Here is a 14405-nt window from a genome sequence, read left to right as displayed (position 1 = left end):
GTCTAGAATGACACAATGGGAAAAATGATGGCTGGACAGCAGCCCAATCAATTGCCAGTGGCTGAGATTAATTCAAAGCATTACGCCTATAGGCTGGTTGCTTTTATGGTAAACGACCTAATTGTGATGATAATGCTGAGACTTGGGCCCTGTGCTCTCTGTGTCATAGGAGTAAAGCTATACCTCCCTAATGAGAACTAAGTAGGTTGAAACCCGTCTGGGGTTGCTTGTGTTTCCATCTGGAGGGGACCTTGTCTGGCAGTTTGGGCTGCACTGTTCCTATTGCAGAAGACCAAGACTCATTTGCATAAAATGGGTCACTTTGTAGAATGGCATAGTGGGTAAACAACAATGGTCTGAAAAACAGGCCAGGTGATTGCCAGTGGCTTGCAGTAGACATCCGAATTTGTGCTGCCCCAGATTCACAAGGATCAATCAAAAGCAGACATTTTATTGCTTTTTCTATGTGTGATGCATTCTGCAGCACACAAAGAAAGAGCAAAACAACATTAATTACTGTTTTTGTGCTGGGAGGTGCCCCTTTCTGCACATAAATAATTAATACATAATGACTATTTGCTACGTCTATGTGTGCTGCAGAAAGCATTACACATAGAAGTAACAAGTCACCATTATTGATTGTTTATGTGCAAGAAGGTACACCTTCTTGCTCATAAACAATCATTTCCTGTAACACAGACACCCATGAACTATGGCTCAAGGCTGTCTGTGTTTGAGCTAAGCAGCTATTTTTAGTTCCAGCAGTAGGGAAAACACGAAGGTGCACAGTATTTTTGTAAATATGGCACATCCTTGAATTTTGGAAATGGCGGACCGCAAACCTTGGAAATTTGCCTTAGCGATATGCTCCCTCATTCCCTTATAAATATGGCCCCAAGTTGTTTGACAATCTGATTCATACAAGGATGGGGTGGGGGAAGGGTGTGGAAGGGATGGCCGTTCTGGGAGGAGTGGAAAAGCCACAATTTAGACAGTTAAGAATTTTCTTGTGTGTAGAGCAGCAGTTGGAGAAGTATGTTATCTTGGGTACTGACAAGCTGATCGATTTTCAAATTGAAGTCAAGTGTATGTTTTGGAATGTTTCAGGACTTAATCAGGCTGGAAGGCGACGGTTAGTCACAGAAGAGTTATGTGTCTTTAAGCCCCATATATTAGGGCTTGCGGAAGCTCACATCGCTTACAAAGACAGAACATTATTAAAGCACTTGGGATACGACCTTATAGTGTATACATCACAAACTATTTCTATTGGTGGGGTGGATTTGTTAAAATCTAGGCCACTGTCCTTCGTACACCCACTGACTCTAAGGGGAGATGGGCAATCTCTAAAATTTTGATCTATGGGCGGAAGGTCACAATATGCATGGTTTATGACCCAAATACTGACTGCCCAGTTGTTATTCACCACTTGAGTTCTGAATTGTTGGAATGGTCTGGTGAAATTATAGTTATGGGCGATTTTAATTGCATATTCGATAGAAAGATTGATACAACCAACACTTCTGCCCGTGCCAGAATGTGCAAAACTAGAACTGCTATCTGCGAGCTTCTTCACTTGCATCAGTTGGAAGACACCTGGAGGAGGTTATTTCCAACTGTACCAGGGTACACTTTTTTGTCTTCATTACATAAACACTATTCCAGGATCAATATGATATTTGCTAAATATTCCATTTTGGAAAATGCACTTGTGGTAGTATGTCCAAAAATGACTTCCGATCATAACCCGGTCATGTTAATAGTGCAGATACAGTCAAGTATTCAGGAACCAACTTGGGATTTTACTTTTCCCAGGCACCTCTTCAGCAATTTGGAGTATGTGGAGTTGATGCATAAAGTACTCGGGGAGTACATAGATTCTTATTTGGGTTTGGCGTCAATCGCAAATGTGTGGGACTGATTACAGGCTTATGTCAGAGGGGTCACCCTACAATATATCATTAAGAAAAATTTGCAGGGCATATGCCAGTGGCAGCAGGAGCAAAAACTCAGACGTGATTTGGAGCATCAGCACACTAAGGCTATTGCCACAAAGTACGTGGCTGAACAGTCGATAAAGATCAACAGGTTCTAGAAGTACGGGCCAAGTTAAAAAGGCGGTTAAGGGATAACGTTGCTAATAACTATCATAAGTACAGAACTAAACAATACAAATAAGGCAAGAGTCAGCCGGCTATTGGCTAATCAAATGGCAGATCAAAGGGCCAAAACTCATGTTAAAATGATTAAAGGGGTGGACGGCTTGATATACACTAGGTCTGTGGATATAGTCGAACAAGTTAGGCTGTTTTACGCTAATTTGTATGGTAGTCCAGGCAGTCCTGAGCTACAGACTGTCTCAGATTATATGCAGAAAAGCCAGATGTCGATTTTGAGCCCGATGCTATCCGAGCCACAGGAAGAAGAAATTGAAGTGAGGGAAGTTGAGGAATCTATAAATGCCCTGCCAGCTGGTAAAGCAGTTGGCGAGGACAAGATCCCATTGAAATTTTTTAAAACCTTCAAAACTATACTGATTCCTTTCTTCCTTAACTTGTGTAATTCTATTATGCAAGGCGAAGAAGTTCCCTCTTCTTGGAATACATCGAATATTGTTGTTTTCCCCAAAAAGGGGAAGCTCATTGATGATATGAGTTTATATCGACCAATAGCTTTGATTAACGCTGATGATAAGATTTTTTCTAAAATTTGCGCTGTACGATTGGCCCCAGTAATACATACAGTAGTTTCAGAGGAGCAGCACGGTTTGTCCCCGGAAGAGACACTACTGCTCACATTAACACGGTAATCGTCAAAGGTTTATCTCGGTGGTACAGAAGCTGTATAACCATCCAACAGCCGCAATCAAACTTAATAGGCTTTCCTCTTTTTCTTTTTCAGTTCATAGGGGGACCCGGCGGGGTTGTCCTTTATCCCCTTTATTGTTTTCCATATATATTGAGCCTTTTATTAAACATTTAATGCTCAATGGGGATATCACTCCAGTTATTTTAAACAAGACAAACCTAAAATTAACTGCATATGCAGACGACATTGCCTTTTTTTCGGTTAACCCAGCTAAAGCCATGGCTGCGATAATGTACGAAGCACAGTGATTTGCATAACTTTGCACTAAGAAGAAACAGTATCCCCAAGGTTATTTATCATACCTACAGACATAATCTTGTCATCACTTCCCTCAGTGCCAATTTCACTTCCTGGTTTCTCAGGCTGTAAATCAAAGGGTTCAGCAATGGAATTATGACTGAGTAGAACACAGCTACCACTTTATCATGTTCCAAAGAGTAACTGGATTTAGGACGGAGGTATGTAAACATTATTGTCCCATAATACAAAGTGACAACAAGAAAGTGAGAGGAACAGGTGGAGAAGGCTCTGTATCGCCCCTTTGTAGAGTGGTTCGTGAAGAGGGCAGCAACAATATACATGTACGTTATGACTATTACAAGGAGGGATCCAACCAGGACAATGCCACCCACAGTAGCACTCAATACCTCATTGAGGAATGTGTTGGAGCAGGATATTGTAAACAATGTTGGGCCATCACAGAAAAAATGGTTAATGTGGTTTGAACCACAAAAGTGCAAAGTGAAAGTTAAACAGGTGAGGACCATAGAGTTTAGCAACCCTATAAGATAAGATCCGGCCGTAAGAGACATGTAATTTCTCTCTGTCATGATGTTATGGTAAAGCAGAGGTTTACAGATGGCTGCATAGCGGTCATAAGACATTACTGCCAATAGCAGTGTTTCTGCACTCCCAAAGCCTACAAGCAGGAACATCTGCAATGCGCATCCAAGGAAGGAAATTGCATTCCTGTCTGATAGAAGGTTTGCAAGCATGTTAGGTGTTGCACATGAAGGATAGCAAAGGTCCACAATGGACAGATTTCTGAGCAGGAAGTACATTGGTGTGTGAAGGCGAGGCGAGATCTTGGTCAATAGGATGATACCAGCATTGCCCACCATGCTGATGCAATAGGCCAGAAGAAACAACACGAAGAGTGGCAGCTGAAGAAGCGGGTCATCAGTGAGTCCTAAGAGAATGAAATCAGTCACTAAGGTGGTGTTGCTTCCTTCCATTTTTACCAGATGATGCTGCCTGAAGAGTTAAACAGAATGTGCAACACATGAGGAAAGGATCTTTCCATTTAATCACAAATTATGAAATTATACAATCCTCCTAAATCACCTCGAAAGGTTTTGGCATCATCATCTTTTTGATTCAAAACTCACCAAAATAAACAGAAACAAACCAACATAGCATGATCAAGTAAATTTAAAATAAGAAGTGGTGCCACAACAAAAGGTATCGCTATGTTCTGTGAGCATGCTTGTTTATCAATTGTCAAGTGTGTATGTGTGTGGTGGATGAAAAGATAAGTGTGCGACTGAGTAAATTGTTGAATGGAAGAGCTGTTGGATAATTGACTAAGAGTATGAATGAATGAGTGAACAGATACAGAATTATGCAACAGAAATTAGGTGACTGGCAGTAAGAGATAGGGTAGGTAATGAGTTTTAGAGAACAGACAAAGAAAAAGTGGCTACATTTTGGGTGATTGTGGTCAGACGAATGAATGAATGAGAGTTTTGTAAAGTGCAGCAGCAAAAATGTCCTCGTGCTCATAGGAGGACAGATGTGAGAGTAGATGTGGCACTGAGAGGACAGCAGAAGTGGGATCAAAGAGTAAAAGGCTCCCTTGTTTGGAGATACTTCCAGAAATCAGCTTCTAATCTGGTGTGCTGAAGTTCAACTGGAAATTAATTCCAATGCACCCTGGTCAGGAAGGAGCAGGACAATTATGGAATTCCAGGGGCTGGCCCTCAAGTGGCTTTCCTCCTTCCGGAGCAATCGGACATCAGCGGTGGGCCTTGCCAATTTCTCTTCTAATAAAAGAGACATTACCTGTGGGGTTCCCCGGGCTCCTCTCTTTCTCCACTTCTTTTCAATCTCTATCTTCTCCTCCTAAGGGAAAGGAACGTCAGTATTTTTAACTATGTTGACAACCTTCAACTGCTATTTAATGTTGATTCATCCCCATCATCTGAGTCCAACGTCCAAGATACAAGGGTTTTTATAAGTGACTGGATGAATAACAACCAGCTGAATTTTAATCCAGAGAAAAAGGAGATAATCCTCACAGGTGGGTTGGCTAACCCTTGGCACTCTAATTTTTGGCCCCCAAAACTTGGTAATCCCCCTAGTCCAGCTGTCTCTTTGAAGAGTCTGGGGATTATTATTAGCAATGAATTGTCTATGAAGTCCCAAATCAGCTCGGTAGTTTCTGCTGGATTCTTTCAGTTGCATAAAATAAAGAAGAACAGCAGATTTCTGAGCAGGGAAGCCATGATCCTGGTCACTTTGGCTCTAGTGACCTCTCATTTTGATTATGCCAACTCATTGTACGTGGGCATTCCACCAGACCAACTTCGGCGCCTTACGCTAGTTCAGAATCAGGCGGCCAGACTGATTTTTCATCAGCCTAAATGGCATCATGTCAGCCCACTATTGAAGAGCTTACAATGGTTCCCAGTGAGTAACCGGTGCATTTTTAGGATGGGCTGTACTATTTTTAAAGCACTACATGGCAATGGTCCGGCTTTCATTTCGGCGTGTCTCCACTGGCACACTCCCTCTCGTAACCTTAGATCTTCTCATCTCTACCTGCTGGAAATTCCTCTAGCCAAACGGAAGAAGTACGGCAGACTCCAGTTCTCTGTCCTTGCACCGCAACTTTGGAACTCTCTTCCTCTAGAGATAAGGTCTTTGTCCTCCCTTGCCCAATTTAGGAGGCAGCTAAAGACCTAGCTGTTTACCCAAGTATCCTCTGACTGACCTTCCCTCTCGCCATGGCTCTGATCCTCACATGAGCGCCAAGAAACATAACATTAACAATGCATACTGCATTTGAACTGGAGGAACGCAAACGGTGCGAAGGGACATAAGACTTAAAACGAGATCATGTATACATATACATGTAATTTATTTATTTATTTATTTATGACTCAGGTGAAAATTGCAGCTGTAGCATCAGTGTAGCTTTGATTACGTTGGAATTTCCTATAAAATATTTTAAATAACTTTGTCACCATTCCATGAATCTGCAAGGTACTTTCCTGAAAAAGAGGACATTGTAGTTGAGTTCTTGTTCGTCAATTTTTTCCAGATGCATTAAGTAGGAGGGCGATAAAACAAGGGCTGGGCATTAGTAGCATTCCCAATTTTACCTCCCATATGAGTCTTTGCTCCTCGATACAGAAAAAACACAACTGAACGGAATTACACCAAACGTGGCATGTAAGTACAACTTTATTCAAGGAAATATCTTTCCTTGGCTTAGTGTAAATATATTACTTTAAGCACTGCTTGATTAATTTCCTCAAAATTTAGCAGATGCTTGGCATGTTTGGATCAACATTAGTATTTGAAAATATTTGCAGATTCGGCAAGGAGGGCACACTGAAGGGAGTGTAAAAAAGCAATTATTTTCTAATAACTATGGGCCAGATGTATCAAGATACACTTTTGCGATTCTCAAATAGCGATTTTTAAGGAATCGCTATTTGAGAATTGCAAAATGGTTTGTATGTAGAAATTCGCTATTTTTTAGCGATTTCTTAAAATTCCATAATTGCGATTAGCAAAATACTAACCGCAATTAAGGAATAATTTCCCATTCATTTCTAAGGGCCAGGAGACCCATAGGAATGAATGTGAAATTATTCTCAATTTGCGATTCGCAATTTGCTAATCGCAAATTGAGAATAATTGCAAGGGTGCAAGGGTGTCCAAAGGACACCCTGTTGTACCCCTGAAATAAGCATGGGTGCACATGTGGTGCACATACATGCCCTAAGGGCATGTATGGGCATCACATGGCACTTTGAAAAATGCAAAAATGGGCATTTTTCAAGAAATTCGCAAATTACCACCAACTTGAAGTTGGTGGTAATTTGCGATTCCTTAGGGACAATTAGCAATTTTTTTTGCATCATGCATTGCCTTTGAAGAATCGAAAATTTTGCGATTCCTTAAATGTAATCGCAAAATAAGGAATCGCAAATTTGCGATTCCTTATTTTACACTGAAATTTGCTACATACATACCATTTTGCTCAAATGAGTTTGCAAACGCCGAAATTCTGCGAATTTCAGCGTTTGCGAACACATTTGAGCCTCATACATCTGGCCCTTAGTCATCATTTGAAAAACCCACATGAAATTTGGGGGACATTTAGCATATTTATTCTTCTGTGTGTGTGGCAAATTCATGCACAGCCGTAAAGGTGTGGTGCTATTGATTTCGCATTCTAATAACTTGCTTTTTCATGGATTTACATGAAATGTGTTAGCAGTTTAGCTCTGTATTGGAATCTTCTTTTACATGCAGATCTAAGAAGGGGGGAGTCAGAGTTAAATAAAAGGTGGACAATGTCATTTGTTTGCTTATAAAAAAATGTTCTCAGGATTGTACGATACTCTACACCTATCATCATTAGTTAGGATATTGTTAGTTTTATGTTAACACATTAAGAGCAGGAACGCTGGAATGGGCAATCAAAAAAGCTGCCTTTACCATGTGATCGTCCTTAAAAATGTTTCCTTTTCTAGTGCACAAAGAATATCTGAAAAGAATTAAAGCAAACTCAGCATGACAGCAACGTTTTACTTAGGGGCAGATGTATCAAGAAACCATTTTGCACTTCTCTAATAGCGATTGTTAAGGAATCGCTATTTGAGAAGTGCAAAATGGTATGTATGTAGAATTTCGCTATTTTTTAGCGATTCTTTAAAATTCCTTAATTGCGATTAGCAAATTGCTAATCGCAATTAAGGAATAATGTTCCCATTCATTTCTATGGGCCAGGAGGCCCATAGGAATGATTGTGCAGTAATTCTCAAATTGCAAATTCGCAATTTGCTAATCGCAATTTGAGAATTATTTCAAGGGTGCAGGGGTGTCTCAAAGACACCTTGCTGCACCCCTCAAATCTACATGTGTGTGCATGTGGCACACATGCATGCCCTATGGGCATGTATGAGTGTCACATGCCACCCTTACAAATGCCAATTAGGGCATTTTTGTAAAAAATCGCAATTTACCACCAACTACAAGTTGATGGTAAAATGCGATTTTTTTACACAAATTCGCACACCAAAAATGTGTCATACATATCATTTAAGGAATCGCAAAATTTGCGATTCCTTAAATGCTATGCAAAAGAAGGAATCGCAAATAATTGCGATTAAATAAATTGCGATTATTTCATACATGTGAAATATCGCAAAACGGCCGTTTGCGAGTCGCAAAGGCCTAAAATCTGCGATTTTCAGCCTTTGCGAGTCGCAAAAGCCTTGATACATCTGGCCCTTAGTGACGTGCTGTGCTGTTGGTTTGTTTGGGGTAAATCTCTTCAGAGGATATGAAGAAACTAACATTAAAATAATGTCAGTGGGATTGAAATGATTAAAAGTTAGAAAGTTCCTGGACCCTTATTCTGCAGATAGCCATTGAAGCAAGATTCGCAGACTGTCCAGAATTTACAAAAATAAATGCCCAAGTTTCCCATTTCGACTCTTAATTGTAAAAGTGTTGGTCCAGAAATGGTCCAAAAAACACAATAAAATAGAAACATAAACCTGGCAAGGCAGAGACCATCAGCCAACCAGTGCTAGGCATATTTGAAGGCTGTGCGCATTTGGGGTTGGCAGTATGTGGAGAGGCAACACAAAATTAGAAATAGACTATTTTTGGTATGTGATAGGGCACCAAATATGTCAGCAAGTGAATAACTGTTTGACAACCTCTCCCTTTACTTTGTCTTGTTAATCTGATATTGCTGAAACCTTAGATTCCAGCACAGGGCTGAACTTGCTAACATCCTGTGAAATATCATGCTGATTCAAGGACCAGAGCCAAAGTTATACGCAAATAAACCCCTTTTGATCCACCATATTTGGCTCTGCCCCGGCTTGATGTATTTGAATAAAACTCAAAGTATTGAGAGAGCTTATCATCATACTGGCCTACAAAACTGGGTGCATCTCTGTGATAAGGTCCCTGGTTCTAAGCATATTAAGGAATTGTTGACCAACCTTTAAACTTTTTCCCACTTAATTAATCTATTTAAACTTGATATAAGAACAAAAACCTAATGTGCTGACCGGCTGATATGGCCGCCTCCACATAGAGCTCAGAGACACAAGGGGAGAAGGATTTCCCAGGCAGCTGTCTGGACGTGTCCATGGAGTCAAATATAAAGCAACATGAATGAGATAACAGCAACCTAACTTTCAGGTTTTTTCTGACATGAGAAATTACAGCTAAATTGAGTCTTAAATGAAGTCCTTAAGCCTGGTTACAACTCATTCTGTCAGGAAGCAGTCAGCTGCTCAAGAAATAAGTGATACTCTGGTTGAACTCTTCACACTGGCAAAAGGTGAAGGGGAAATCAGAGCACCAGTTCTGCAGCTGAGAGAGTCTGTGAAAAACTGACTTATTATGTCATGAAACAGCCAGATCCTGTTTGAAAACATGCAGCCATAACTTTTATAATACCAGAAGTCTGTGAGGAAATGGCTCATTCAGTCAGGAAACAAAGCCTGATTCTAAAGAGTTAAGTGAAATTCCCTTTATTTAAGTGGAAATGTTGCTGTGTGTTTTTGAATTGCTGTTGTACTCACAGGGAGCACAAGAAGCAGGAGAACTTTCAAAACTGAGGTATTTCTCTTCATTTGACAGCTTAGACCCTGCTACAGAATTAAGTAAATATGAGAATTCCTATCAGTAAACAGAGTTTGAAAACATGCATCCATGATGTCTGAGAAACGCAGAAGTCTGTCCACATCCAAATATGTATTTGCGATTTCAGTGTTACTACCTAACTGCTTTGTGAGACGACTCAATATCGTATTTGGTTACTACGCTGTACTTGTTTCTTTTCCTCTCTAACACTGAAGTATGACACTATAGCCAGAGGCAAACGTAATAGAAAGATGTTGTTTACACAAGTTGTAGGGAACACTCTACCTTCGGGCTCTTCGCCTACTGTCCCACACAATACTGATTCTATGGACCTTATTTTAAAAGAGATCTCCACTGTGGGGTAAAGACTGGGATGTATGGATGTCAAAATTTCAGATCTTGCGACAGAAATGAAGTCAGTAAGATGGACCTAAACGCTTTTCATACCCAAGCGGAAACTCTAGATAAACAAACCACCCTTTTGGAGTATTGGGGTCCAGATATCTGGCATTTAAAGCAAAAAAGTTATGAATTTGGAAGACAGGGCCCAAAGAAAGAAAGTTTTTTTTAATGGAATTTTGGATAAAATGGAAATCAATAATGATGTGAAGAGAATGCTACTAATGTTAATACCACAGCGATTGAGCATATCTTGTGAGCACCCCCCTGCGTTGCTGAGAACTCACAGGATTCCGTGAAGAACTTCAACTTCAAACCTTGATTCTAGACCTAGACCAATACTTGGGTGCCTCATGAGTCATGAACAGGTCTGTCATGTAGCAACAGCTTCTTGTAAACATGGTCCTTTTGACTTGGAAGGCCATAAAGTATTGATTGCTGCAGGATTCTCCACTGAAAACAATGCCCAATGCGGTCCTGAAACTTATAGCAAGACTTCACAAGTGGGATAGCAAATATGGTCTTTTTAAACCTGCTTCTTGGGCAGTTTAGAGGACCAACCCATGAGCTTAACACCACCATCCCTGACTGAAACAACTTTGAAAAGGCAACTTCAAATGAAGAATGATCCTCAAACCCACCGTACTGGTAGAGTACACATCCAGACTTTAAAGAAACAGTCTGACACAGATAAAGTTGTCCGCTGTGTAGATGTACTCACACAGGTAAATACCAAAGACAAATCACCTCTAAAGTCATCCACATAGGGCGTGGCCAAGATGGCTGCAGGGTAAAACACTTTTCCTCATCTCTCCTGCCACCGGCCTAACACTATAGCACTGACCTGTCCAGCAAGTGAAGGCGGCATCGGTGGACGGCCCCGCCTAACACTGGAGTCCCAGGACTATGTGGTGCGGTGCTCCGGTTGTTGAACAGAGAATCAAGCACACAGCTCTGAGAGGCGGGAGCGTCTAGAGGTGCGTCAGGTGTTCCCGGCTGGGTCTGGTGGCTCAGTGGACTGAAGCAGCCACTGCAGGGGCCTGTGTACGACCTCATGGTCACAGGTTCAAATCCCGGCGGGTCCACTCAGCCTTTCATCCATTTGAGGTAGATAAAATGAGTACCATTGAGTTGGGTAACAATAAAACATCAGTTATTCAGTGCAGGGACACCTTCTGGTAATCGTGCGCTGTACAAATACACCTGTTATGTTATGTTTGTTAGGCACTGAGATCTACAGTGATCGGCTGCCTGGACTCTGGGTAGTGGAACGGCCTACCTGGAGTCAACAGCCGGCAGCATACAGAATGACGGATGGCAAATGGGCCTGAGAGTGAGGCCAGCTGTCCTTGCAAGGCTTGCAGAGGGGTTCATGGCGATGATCCCGACTGGCACCCAGGCTGCAGAGAGGCTTGCCAGGAGCCAGCAGCCATCGGACGCAAGACTAATACCAAGATAGCGAGGTAAGGACAGAAGCTGGGGCTGCGGCAACGTCGCTGACAGCCCGGGGTGAGGCCCGTGTCTTGCAGCTTGGGGGCTGGGCTGACTCTTATTCTGTGGTATGGGCTGCTCGCTGTCATGCAGCACTGGCCACTCCCCAGCTACCACAGCAGGAAGCACCAGGGATCGAAAATTGACTCATGAAAAACAGGAAGTGTGGGAGCCATGCCTGAGACCTATGCTGCAGGATCGTTCCTGCGAACCCTAGGTGCTGGAAGATGAACAGGGAGTCCCTTTTTGCTGAGAGTTGGCACAGGCCTGACTGATGGGCACCTCCTGTGAGGCATGCACTATGGAGAGACCTTTCCCTTCCAAGGCTCCTGTTGGAGGCTTTCTGGAGGGTGGTAGGTGTGAGGTGCTGGGAAGGGCCTACAAGGACTGCAGCCAACTACGGAGACCAGCTAAACCAAGAAAGAATGCAGTCTCAAATAGATGCTCACCTGGCTAGTTGGGGGCTCACCTGATGACCTCCCTGCCCCATCGTACTCCCTACAGTGACTGGCTGAGAGTATGGTAGAGGAGCCTATGAAATGCCTTTCCTGCAATCACTATTCATGTCTTTGAGAGACAACCTCCAGGCGGTCAAAAGAGACCTCTCCCAGGATATCAAAGAAGTCAGAAGGGATGAGGACTCATGAGAAGACCTTGCTACAACCCTGAAAGATGGGGAATATTACTAGGAGGTGGAACTCGAACCCCTCCAGCAGGAACATATAGACTTGCAGCCACATCTGGAAGATCTTGAGAACAATATTCTCATACGGGGCATAGCTACACATTCTGAGGGCACCCTCACAAACTGAAATAAAGATTGACTGGGCCCACCATGCAGCACTGCCCCATTTGAGCACAGCACCCCCAGCAGACATTTTAGTATGCATGCATGATTTCAAGGAGGCAATCTTGTACAATGCTTGGGATAAGTACCCTATCACTTTCAGAGACCAGACCCCGACTCTCTATCAAGACTTAGCAGCAATCACACTGCAGAAGCGGAAAGAGTTCTGACCTGTCACTATGTACCTGTAAAACCAAGGTATACCCTACTCTTGGGGACATCGCTTCCGCCTCATATTTCTCTGGGAAGAGAAACTTCTCCAACTACAATCCTTAACAGAGGCCTGCCAGGCACTGGGGTTGTACCTGCATAAGGGAGGTCCCTTCCTCCCACCAGCCGAGAGAACAACGGCCATGCTGGTTGAGAAGTGGAGCACAAAGAGGGGTAAAGCAGCTGGATCATGCAGAGGTAGCCATGGGGCAACATGCAGCAGTAGAGGCCATTCCTACACTTAAGAGGGCCGGTCATCCAGCACACCTATGTATAGTGGACGGGCTGGGTGGTGGGTGGGGGGGAACGGGGATTAATGGCCCTATGCCGGATCCCCTATGGTCAAACTTGCAGACTTGCAAGACTGTAGGACAGACAGAAAGTAAGTTTTGCTCAAGTTCTCAAATTATCCTTTTTCCTGCTTTCCTTGTTACATCGCTGGTCTCTACACTAACTTGCACAACAACATAACACCATTAATTTAAAAAGTTTTATAAAGCACGAACAAGACCCAAACAGGTATCAGAGCGCTGCACAGAGTAACAAACCTTGGCATGAGGTAACAGCATGAGTACAGTACAATAAGGAGACATAAGAAGTACCTAAAACATAAAAAGTACATAACGAAAAAAACAAGTGATCAACAAGTAACAGCCCTACTTGTAAACGCAGAGAAGTTTTAGCAGAGCAATAAGTCAAAAGGACAACAAAATAAATTTTGAAACACAATGTAAAATGATTGTCAAGCCGGAGAAGGAAGTGACTTGCAAATGTCATCCGGGCTATTGCTCATGAAGTTTATTCAGGAGTAGCCATTTGACATGTTTTTTAAATGAAGCTGTTGAGGGGTTGGATCTGCTCTCGGGGGGAACAGCATTCCAAATTATTGGAGCAAGCCTGGAGAAGGCACAGTTGTAAGATCTTTTTTGTCGAATTTAGGAGATTTCAGTAGTAGAGTATTAGAGCTTCTTAAGTTCCAACTAGAGCCGAAGAGTTCAAGTTGTTTTGCCAGGTAAACAGGGGTGTTATAGTGGATAGCTTTATGCATCAGACAGGCTATCTTAAATCGGACACTAATAGAGACTTCTACAACAGCTAGCGGTACCCTTAGATGAACCAGGCTGTTGAACCCCATAGCCTACATCAATATAGACAGTCCCAATGCAGGCCAAACTCATCTTCAATGTGAGAGGGTGGTCTTATCATATTTTGAAAAGTCAGGGGTGGATATCTCTCCTGCAGGAGACTCACCTGATCTCAAAAGATTGCCACTGCCTTAGGTCATGTGCTTTCCCACTCTAGTTTTTCTCCTCTAAGAAGACAGCAGGGGTGGCCGTCATACTGGCAAGCTCCTTTGAGAGGAGAGTAGGACAGAAAGAGGCCGAAATCAGGTGCAGACTCCTCACTTACTGTTTCCAACTGGGGGGGCGGTCCTAGTTGGGGGCACTATTTAGGCACGATGGGCAGGAGGCCTTCCTAAGTACAGCATTAGTGGAGGCGATGTCTACTACTGAGAGGAGGGTGATGCTGGGAGGGGACCTCAATCTCTAGACAGATCGGTACAGAGGCATGGGCAGACAGGGGCATTATTGGAGGAAGGTCCTGCCTGGTTGAGGGACCCCAGGCTCAGGAATCTATGGAGGGCCCTACATCCTCACTCACATGAATACTCCTTTTTCCCTAATGCACA

At 42.7% G+C, this 14405-nt stretch overlaps 1 protein-coding gene across 1 annotated transcript; it reads right to left on the bottom strand.

Annotated features, from left to right (window-relative positions):
• Nucleotides 1-3170: 3170 nt before the first annotated feature.
• On the bottom strand, nt 3171-4103 carry LOC147734949 (olfactory receptor 5F1-like). The gene has a single exon (XM_086953701.1). It carries the CDS (start codon nt 4101-4103, stop codon nt 3171-3173), a length of 933 nt encoding a protein of 310 aa, XP_086809827.1.
• Between the last annotated feature and the right edge of the window lie 10302 nt (nt 4104-14405).

This window comes from Lissotriton vulgaris, chromosome 1_2, assembly GCF_964263255.1.
Source record: "Lissotriton vulgaris chromosome 1_2, aLisVul1.2, whole genome shotgun sequence".
NCBI lineage: Eukaryota > Metazoa > Chordata > Amphibia > Caudata > Salamandridae > Lissotriton > Lissotriton vulgaris.
Note: the sequence above shows the minus strand (reverse complement) of the source record. Positions and strands in the feature narration are given on the sequence as shown.

What these genes read in the sequence shown, in the direction of transcription:
- LOC147734949 (XM_086953701.1), bottom strand. Translation starts at nt 4,103, where the DNA reads ATGGAAGGAAGCAACACCACCTTAGTGACTGATTTCATTCTCTTAGGA.